General features: G+C 51.2%; 2 protein-coding genes across 4 annotated transcripts in view; one reads left to right on the top strand and one right to left on the bottom strand.

Annotated features, from left to right (window-relative positions):
• Positions 1-3,331, bottom strand: part of STIM1 (stromal interaction molecule 1) — a 19,684-nt gene extending 16,353 nt beyond the window's left edge. The window contains exon 1 of one of the 3 annotated variants that reach the window (XM_072399944.1): positions 2,999-3,331. In XM_072399944.1, the coding sequence (XP_072256045.1) occupies positions 2,999-3,107 (109 nt within the window). In that variant the 5' untranslated portion in view covers positions 3,108-3,331. The remainder of the gene's footprint in view (positions 1-2,998) is intronic. The other 2 variants (XM_072399953.1, XM_072399963.1) reach the window with 2 other exon arrangements.
• A 4,020-nt stretch (positions 3,332-7,351) lies between these two features.
• Positions 7,352-10,595, top strand: part of RHOG (ras homolog family member G) — a 14,876-nt gene continuing 11,632 nt past the window's right edge. Inside the window, exon 1 of the mRNA XM_072399924.1 lies at positions 7,352-7,367. Within this exon, the coding sequence (XP_072256025.1) occupies positions 7,360-7,367 (8 nt within the window). The 5' untranslated portion in view covers positions 7,352-7,359. The remainder of the gene's footprint in view (positions 7,368-10,595) is intronic.

Raw genomic sequence — 10,595 nt, 5'->3', positions numbered from 1 at the left:
GAGACCGGTGACATCACTGACAATGCAGCCTATCCAATCACTGGAGACCGGTGACATCACTGACAATGCAGCCAATCACTGTCTTTGTATAGAATATTTAGCCATTCTGCTATTTTTGAGTCAGGTGGTTCAGCATGTTGTCAGTGAAATATTTTACAGACTTTTCCTGCACTGTGACTGTGCAGAGTATAGAGGGGGCAGGGTTACCACATCCGGGAAGGAAATGGGGGAGGAAGTGGTGACAGATGTGCAAGGGACTGATAGAGGCAGCAGGCACGGCATAGACACTTGGAGTATGTACGGAGGGGCATGATGGGCCCTGTTCGAGAGATTCACAGAAACGGGAACTCTGATAGGGCGGCCATGTTTTTGCACACTCACCCCGGTGTCATCAGATCTCTAAGCTGGAGTGAGGCATAAGAATTGAGGGCGGGGCTTGGAGAAAAAAAAAGAATTTATAGCCCGCCTCCTTCCGCCCACTAAGAGCAGTAAAGTGATTGGTGTATAATATGAGTGGGCGGGTCCAGGACAGGAAGCCAATATAAAGAACTGATGTCCCTTACAGCAGTCCAGCTTGGCCCATTACAGGAAGTGGACTGGCAGGATCACCAGATTGTAGTACAATATTACAGGCAGTAGGGGGCAGAATTGCGCAGTCAGATGTAGTTGTATACGGAATTGTTTTAGCCGGAGTTTTTCCACAGATGATAAAACTTCATCGGGGTGGCAGAGCGCTTTTCTGAAATCTGGGTCACCCACATACAGGGTCACCTGATTCCTCCACCTAATTAACCTGGAGGCCACTGAGGGCCCCTCGGGTCCCCCAATCCTCATTAAACCTGAAGCAATGATTTCCCAGGCACAGCGCCAGACGCAAAGCGTTTTACCAAAAGAGGACAAAACATTCAGGTGATAATATGCTGGGGATATAAATGCCCCCGGGGCAACAGTGCATTAACCCCCCCTACTGATAATGAGCCCCCAGAACAGTAATGTGCACCCCTCCCCCACATCCACCTGCTGCTCCTCTGCCCCCTCCACACACAAAGACCCCACAATGGGAAAACATTCACCCCACACAACATTCACCCCACACAACATTCACCCCACACAACATTCACATACAACCTGGAGGTGACACAACAAACACGTCTCTATCACACAACCAGCTCCTGGCAGCGTTTCCTGTGTCACTTCCTCCTCACAACGAGAGATACGTAACCACAAAACCTCGCCACCATCACAAATATCCCAACCTCTGCCTGAAGGGGGCGCTGTGTATGAGAGTGTGTGGGGGGCATTAGGGCCCGGGCACTTCCTGTTAGATGGTGACAACACTCTGTCCTCGTCTCCCAATTCTCACCACAATTTTTCCCTCGCCGCATCCCCGAGGGCAAATTTGACCCCCGCCCCCCTGGGGCACTAGCCCCTTAGGACCCCCTCCCCCCCCCCGGGCATTACGGAGAGATGCGGAGAAGCTCAGTGACCCCAAAGGAAAATCTTCAAATTCCTTTACACAAAGCTGCGGGGTGACCACATGGAAAGTTGACATTCCGAGCAGCTCAGGGACCACACAGGAAACCAGCGGAGACACCCGGCCTGCAGGGGGCGGCAACAAGGTCAAAATGTAACCCCCCATCCCCTCCCCCAACACTGCTGGAAACTGGAGCGATTGGCTGATGCCAGAGACAGATATGGTGAGGACCTTCCGGGGCCACAGGGGTAAAGCCAGGGACCAATCCCTTCCCGATGGAGGAAGAAGACGGATCCTTGTCTCTGTGCCATCCCGGGGCCCGCCACTAGGGGTGACCCCTCCTGGCACACAATGATCCCGGGCGGGGTGGCCGCTTCTAGAGGAATTATTTACAGTCATCAAAGCTGCACCTCCCCCCCTCCGCACAACAAACATTCACCCGGCCAACCGACGCCAAGCTGTCTGTTATTATACCGGATTTATATAGCGCCAACATATTACGCAGCGCTGTACATTACATAGTGTTATAGTAGCAGGGCGATCAGGGGGGACTCCGGCCCCACCTACTACCAGCGAGCTGCAGATTGATTGCCCATGTCTGGGGCCCAACCCACCCCGGTGACCCCACACATCAGCCCCCTCCATATTACACGTGCAGATTCTATTTCCTGCCACAGGGTGGCGATCTACCCTCTGTTATCTCACCCAAGGTCAAAGGTCATCCATGGACCCTCAGAACACCAAAAAGCCCCCCAGAGGCAGGACACGCCCCCCCAGGATATCATAGCAGCCCCCCCCCCACTTCAGAGGTCAGGTGACACTGAGCACCTCTGTCAGGTTTCTTGCTGGGTGTCCCCAATCAGGAGACTTTGCCTCATTTCCTGTGTGGTCACCAGGACAGGATGTTACACGTGAACAAAGAGAAATTCTGCTTATTTCCTGTACTGGTAACTTTACAGGAAGTGAGGGGGAATCCTAACTTAATATTCCTGCCCTTTTCTGAGCTGGAGTTCCACTTTAGGTGTCAGGAGGCGGAGTCTCACTCCTTCAGCTGCAGGAAGCTCTTTAGGGTTGATGAGTTTGTTATTTGGCCCAGAGTGGCGGGCGATAAGGAAACTCTCCGTCCTGAGCCAATCGGGTGTCCCAGGGGGCCATTCCCAGGCTCCATATCCAAGCCCGGCCCTCCGATGGACGCAGATGGCCTACAGAGAGGAACTCCGAACCACGACGCCATAAGAAACCCACCGAGTGACCCCAAAAAGTGCCCAAATTGTACAGGGCGGGGGCGCCAAAGAGAAAAGGAAGGGTGTAGAGCAGAAGTACAGGGGGCCACAGAGAATGCAAAACTCTGCCTGCTTTAAGATAAATTTGTGCTTTACAATTCCACCCCTTGCAGGGCGGGGGCGCTCTACAATCCCACCCCTTGCAGGGCGTATAGGACATGGCCTAGGTACACTTACCGCCCTCCATGAGCTGGCACCCTGTGACACGTGCCCACCTACCTGCCCGGCTCTGGAGACTTACCTGCCTGTAGGGATTCCTCCGGAGGGGCCCCAGTCGGTCTCTCTGCCCGTCCATGCTGCAGGAATGAGGCGCACACCATCCACACTGCGATCCTGGAGCACAAATCCATTCCGGCGGGGAAATCCGATCAGATTCCTGGGCCCAAGAGCTGACACTTCACTCAGATCACAGACTCTGCCCCATAGCACATGACAGGGGGCTCCTAATGCAAGGGACAGTCCATGGAGGGGGAGGGGAGCGCTCTGCCTGCACTGTCTGTACGATGTCTGTACGATGCGGCCTCTCTGCGGCTTCTGGACCTGGGCCCGCCCCTGACACACGTCACAGGACTCCGCCCCGCCCCTGACAACGCACGTCACAGGACTTCTCCCCGCCTCTGACACACGTCACAAGACTCCGCCCCCAGGTCTGCCGCCGCACGTCACAAGACTCCGCCCCGCCGCTGATACCGCACGTCACAGAACCCCGCCCCCAGGTCTGACGCTATACGTCAAAGGACTCCGCCCCCAGGTCTGACACTGCACGTCACAGGACTCCGCCCCCAGGTCTGCGCTGCACCTCACAGGACTCCGCCCCCGGGATTGACACTGTGGAGCTGAGAGGGAAGTTAAAGGCGAGTTGGCGGTACAAGTACGGTAATAAGAAGAGGCTGGACTACAGGGCGGGATTTAGGTAGGCGGTAATAGAAGAGGAAAGGGCGGGGTTTAGAAGCTGAAATAAATGGGCGGGGTCCTGTAAAATAATCCCACCTTTATATAGGGCGGAGTTTGCAACTCTTGCACGTGGTTTACATTAAAGGGGCGGGTTTATGAAGATGAGAAATCAGAAGGGCGGGCTTTGAGTGAAGAGAAAGGGCGGGGCTATTTAACAAATATGGGGCGGAACTACAAGGTCACTAATTTGAATAAGGGGATAATGTGAAGACATACAGGATGGAGGGGGATTACTAAATATGATGGGCGGGGTTATGGAACTGACAGAAGGAAAGGGGTGGAGTTTGGGGATGACTGAATATGATTTAGGGCTGTAGATTTTCTGCCCCCTACAGGAAGTTTAATATTACTGACAATCTCTTCTTGGAATGGCCCTATTCACCTTTCATGTTATTATTATTATTATTATTATTAATAAACAGGATTTATATAGCGCCAACATATTACGCAGCGCTGTACATTAAATATGTTCTGACATCCTTCACCCCCAGGACAATTCACCCTCCCATGCTGTGATTCCTTTTTTAGATTGAGCAGTCCACTCACAAATTTGCTGATTGGCTGCCCCCAGTGGGGGGGGGGGGTACAAAGGCTTCAGGTAATATAGGGGAAACCCCAAAGAACGCAAAAAGAAAAAATCTGCCAAAAAACCAGGGAGCTCCTAACTTCCTGTCTGGGCTGACAACAGCCCCACCTACTGGACTACAGCGCCCTCCTACCCCTCACCCCTCGCTACCCCTACATTCTGACTTTATCTGTGTCCTCCTTCCTATTGGTCAGTGATATCCGTGTCCTCCTTCCTATTGGTCAGTGATATCCGTGTCCTCCTTCCTATTGGTCAGTGATATCCGTGTCCTCCTTCCTATTGGTCAGTGAATATTTTTGGTTGGTGACTCTCTCCTATCCATAACAGGTCCTCTGAGATTTTGGTTTCCCAAAAAATGGGAAAAAAGGGCAATAGCATGTATTGGTGCAAGATTAGAGACCCAGTCCCCCTCCAGTGGATGCAAGTGCCTCTTCCCCACAACCAATTCTTTTTATTGTAGGTGGGGGGCCAATTTGTACAGTGAAAGCCCCCTAAAAAAAAGACCCCCCCAGATATCGGCCCCCTCACCATGGGGAAAGTAAAAAAAAACAATGACAAATTTTTACCTATATGGGTATTTCTAGGGGTTTACTAATTCTTTCAGAGAATGGATAAGGGGTGTTATGTACCCCTGTACTCATTTCCTGAGGTGAAGAGACGATAATTTATAATGTACTCACCCTAAGATGCTTTCTGATGCCACCACTGCGGGACCTCTCTCTAAGCACAGCAGGACCTCCCCCTGACCACCGAAGGACCCCCCCTGACCACTGCAGGACCTCCCCCTGACCACTGCAGGACCTCTCCCTGACCACCGCAGGACCCCTCCTGACCACTGCAGGACCTCTCCCTGACCACTGCGGGACCTTTCCCTTAACACTGCCGGACCTCTCCCTGACCACCGCAGGACCTTTCCCTGACCACCGCAGGACCTCCACCTAACCAAGACCTCTCCCTTAACACTGCAGGACCTCTCCCTGACTATCGCAGGACCTCTCCCTGAACACCCCAGGACCTCTCTCTAAGAACAGCAGGACCCCTCCTGACAACTGCAGGACCTTCCCCTGACCACTGCAGTACCTCTTCTGAACACCGCAGGACCTCTCCCTGACCACCGCAGGACCTCTCCTTGAAACCATAGAACAACTACCTGAATACCGCAGGACCTATGCCTGACCACCGCAGGACCTCTCCCTGACCACTGCAGGACCTCTCCGTGCTAACCACAGGACCCCTCGTGAAAAACGCAGGACCTCTCCCTAACCACCGCAGGACCTCCCCCTCACCACTGCAGGACTTCTCCCTGAACACCGCTGGACCTCTCCCTGACCACTGGAGGACCTCTCCTCGAACACTGCAGGACCTCTCCCTGACCACTGCAGGACCTGCCCCTGAACACCGCAGGAACTCTCTCTAAGAATAGCAGGACCTCCACCTGACCACCGCAGGACCCCTCCTGACAACTGCAGGACCTTCCCCTGACCATTGCAGAACCTCTCCTGAACACCTGTTAGTATAAATAAAGATGAGTTAAAGCCACTAGAAAATGAAACCCCTTTTTGGAAAAGCTTAGACTGATGAACCATTCTGATGAACAATGAAAGCTGTGTGTCAGGGGAAAGGATTGTAACATGAAGATTTGCCACCTGTGTGGTCAGGAGAATCATTTCTATGCACAATAAGAGGATTTATATAGCGCCAACATATTACACAGCGCTGTACATTAGGGGGTGCAAATGACAGACAGATACAGACAGTAACACAGAAGGAGGAGAGGACCCTGCACCGAAGAGCTTACAATCTAGGAGGAGGGGAAGTATCACACAATAGGAGGGGGATATGGAATGGTGGGAAGTAGTGAGGTTTAGGAGACAGAAGAAGACGGGTAGGTGAGGGGGAAGCGTTCGGTTTTGAGTTCTCTTTTAAATGTGCAGAAAATAGGAGCAAGCCGAATAGGACGAGGAGACCATTCCAGGGAGTTGGGGCAGCTCTGGAAGCTGAGGGGTATTTACCAGTAGAAAGGGAGAGGTTGAATAGTTCGGTTAGGGCAGGGGCCAGGGTGGAGGAATACATCATCAGCATAAGTGACTACTCTAATAGGGGGCAATGCCCAGAGGAACCCACACAACACTCTCTGCCCAATTAATACAAGATTATCACACCCTCCCACAAGTTACCTTATTGGTGGTAAAAGGAACAGCGACTTCCCTGTAAGGCTCAGCTGCAAGAGACCCAAAGAAGCGACCACACCTGCACGCTACCAGAATCCACAAGATTGGAGGCTTCTGGGGAAAAGGCCATGTCATCAGTCCTCAGCTTCAATGGAGTGGTCACTACCATCAGAATATTACCATTCACCTACATGAATAACCTGATGAAAAGATGATTCATCCATCCGTTTCACTTCCCCATCAGACAATACTTCATCCTTATTGTGCCATCTCACCTGACTTCTTCCTCTTCATCCTTGTTGTTCCCACCACTTGCCAAGTTTCAGAATCCTCCCTTTGCACCTTTTTCTTTTTCCACCTGCCCCACTCTTCTACCCCATCCTCTGGGCATCTGCACCGGCTTCCTGAAATCCGCCCCAACTTTTATGTCTCAGCTACAATAGAGACAGAAGGAGAGGGGAAAAACTAACTGAAACAGAAGAAAAAGCAACAATTTCACTCACACTGCCCTCAGCAGAAATGTCTTCAGATACACGGGGCCCAATCTTTCACATCTTCTTTCATATCCAATCACAGCAACTCTTCCACAACCTCAGGCGCCCGGTTATGTGTCCAGTCACAATGGACCCGGGTCACCTGCCCACCCTACCCATTTCTCCATTTTACTGCCCCGGGTAGATGTTACATTTATTATCTCCCCCGAATCAGAGGTTCTGAAGGGAGCTGTGGGTGGTGATGGAGGAAGTGTTAGCCCTGGATTTGGAGTGGAAGTTGGGTATCACAAGGAACTTCCTCTCTCTGCTCTGCAGGAAACACTGAAGGGAACTTCTTCACATTTCCAGAAAGCTGAGCTGATAAAACTAAGGACGGCACGAGATCTCCCAGCCATGAATGACCAGGTATGTGGACCCTCCAAATTCTCTCCATGGACCTCTCCTGGGTCTGACATTATTATCTGATTGATCAATAGCATAGTAAACGTGTTATAAGGAGCTTTGGTTTGAGGTGCCAGGGACTAAAGAGTCTCTAAAAATGAGAAATAATGGCTTTGAAATAACTGACACGTGGATGTAATCTTTCGGGTCCTGGTGCTTTGTCAACCCCAATTTTAATAACTATTTCCCAATCATATCAAGTTTAGGCCATTTAAGGCAGTGACATTGCTATTATGAATTTTGGACTTGAGCTCTGCCATTTTCCTTCGTGTACACAGACCTAAAAAAAAATGTTTAGTAAATCTGCCTTAAATCTGATAAATCAGCTCCTTTTGTTTTCAAACTCTACCTAATTCCAAGCCATTTATTTCATCAGTCAAGAGTAAGCAAGCTCAAGTTGATTCTGCCCAGAACACAAATCACCTCTGAAAGCCTGACCAAACCCCCTTAGAGGTCAGCAAGCAAAGAGGAAAAAAAACTATTTAAAATAAAACTGACAGTCAAACAGACTCAACTCCCAAATGTGCAATATAAGAAAACGGTGTTTTCTAACTCCACTTGTTTCACCAGCCAAGAGTGAGCAGTCTTTAATTTGTAATGAAGAATTTACCATGGAAATACCTATCACAAATAACTAAATAACTAAAATCACTAATGAAATAAGTCAGTCCCGATATTGTGCTGCACATCTCTGCACACATCAGACATCTCTCTATGTTACAATCTATGTTCCATGTTTTGGGTGAATGGGGGCAGGTAAAATCCAATAGAAGCGCAGATAAGCAGCTCCCACCACAAGCTGGAGCCGTCATGATTTTTCTTTATTGGTCTTAATTTCTTAATTGCTGAGATTTGCAGATCTTGCTGCTGGAGTCCCTGATTGCTTTGTGACCATAAAATATTTGTGTTAGGTAGATTTGGTGGATATGTTAGATGTTTGGTGGCCTGGGGTAAGGTCAGATGGACACATCAGGGTCAGGTGGACAGGAAATGGTCAGGTCGGGTAAACACGTCTGGGTGAGGTTGAATGGACACATCGAGGACAGGCATTGAGTTAGATTGTATAATACACTGGGGAGAGCCCGGTTGGACACAGCGGTGTCAGGTCGGATAGACACATATGGATCCGGTCAGATAGACACATCGGGGACAAGTCGGATGGACACGTCGGTGAATGGTCGGATGGACACTTTGGGATGAGCTCGGATGGACACATCGGGGAAAGGTCAGGTTGGACACATCAAGGTCAGGTCAGATTGACAGATCGGGGACAGGTCAGATGGACACATCGCGGACGGGTCAAATGGACACATCAGGGACCAATCGGATAGACACATCTGGGACCAGTGGGATGGACACATCGGGGAAAGGTTGGATAGACACATCTGGGACAGATCGGATGGACACATCGAGGTCAGAACAGGTAGACACATTGCAGTAAGTTTAGATGGACACATCAGGGTCAAGTCCGATGGACACACCAGGGTCAGGTCAGATGGACACATCGGGGTTAGATCAGATGGACACATCAGGGACCGATCGGATGGACACATTGGGGACCGGTCGGATGGACACATCAGGGACAAGTCGGATGGACACATCAGAGTCAGGTAGGATGGACACGTGGGGACAGGTTGGATGGATACATCGGGATCAGGTCGGATGGACACATCGGGGACCGGTCGGATGGACACATCGGGGACCGGTCGGATGGACACATTGGGGACAGTTAGGATGGACACATCGGGGTTAGGTCAGATGGACACATCAGGGACCAATCGGATGGACACATCGGGGACTGGTCGGATAGACACATCGGGGACCAGTGGGATGGACACATCGGGCACAAGTCGGATGGAGACATGGAGGACAGGTCGGATGGACACATCAGAATCAGGTAGGATGGACACATGGGGGACTGGTCTGATGGACACATCGGGGACAGGTCGGATGGACACATGGGGACAGGTCGGATGGACACATCGGGGACAGGTCGGATGGACACATCAGGGTGAGGTCGGATGTACACATCGGGGACAGGTAGGATGGACACATCAGTACAGGTGGGACAGACACATCAGGGACAGGTTGGATGGACATATCTGGGACAGATCGGATGGAAACATTGGGGAAAGGTCTAATTGACACCCTTGGGACAGGTCAGATGGACACATCAAGGTCAGGAAGGATAGACACATTACAGTAAGGTTGGATATACACATCTGGGTCAGGTCAGATAGACACATCGGGGTCAGGTCGGATGGACACATCGGGGTCAGGTCAGGTTGACACATCCGGGTCAGATCAGATGGACACATCGGGGTTAGGACAGATGAACACATCAAGGACCGGCCGGATGGACAAATCGGGGAGCGGTCGGATGGACACATAGAGGACAGGTGGGATGGACACATTGGAGTAAGGTAGGATAGACACATGGGGGTTAAGATTGGATAGACACATGGGAGACAGGTTGGATGGACACACCTGGGTAAGGTCGGCTGGACACATTGGGGTCTGGTCAGATGGACACCCTGGGGACTGGTCAGATGGACTCATCAGGGACAGGTCACATGGACACATCAGGTCAGGTTGGATGGACAATTCAGGGATAGGTTGGATGGACACCCTGGGGACATGTCAGATGGGTCAGGTTGGATGGACACATCTTGGTAAGGTCGGATGGACACACCGGGGTCAGGCAAGAGAGACACATCAGGGACAGGTCAGATATAAACATAGGTGTCAGGTCGGATGGACGCCCTGTGGAAAGGTCAGATTGAAACATCGGGGTCAGGTCGGAAGGACACATTGGGGACAGGTAGGATGGACACAGCAGTTAAGGTGGGATGGGCACATCGGGGACAGGTAGGATGAGCATATCGGGGTAAGGTTGGCTGGACACATCGGGGCCAGGTAGTATGGACATATCAGGGACAGGTCGGATCTAGGTACGGTTGGATGGACACATCAGGATAAGATCGGATGGACACAACGGGGACATGTCAGATGGACACATCGTGGACAGGTTGGATGGACACTTTGGGGTTAATATTATATGGACACATCAGGTACAGGTCAGATGGACACATTAAGGTCAGGTTGGATGGACACATCAGGGGACAGGTTGGATGGACACATCGGGGTCAGGTGGGATGGACACATCTGGGACAGGTCGGATGGACACATCGG

Source organism: Pyxicephalus adspersus, chromosome 1 (genome assembly GCF_032062135.1).
Source record: "Pyxicephalus adspersus chromosome 1, UCB_Pads_2.0, whole genome shotgun sequence".
Classification (NCBI taxonomy): domain Eukaryota; kingdom Metazoa; phylum Chordata; class Amphibia; order Anura; family Pyxicephalidae; genus Pyxicephalus; species Pyxicephalus adspersus.
The sequence above is the reverse complement of the archived record's forward strand: the minus strand, read 5'-3'. Positions and strand labels throughout refer to the sequence as shown.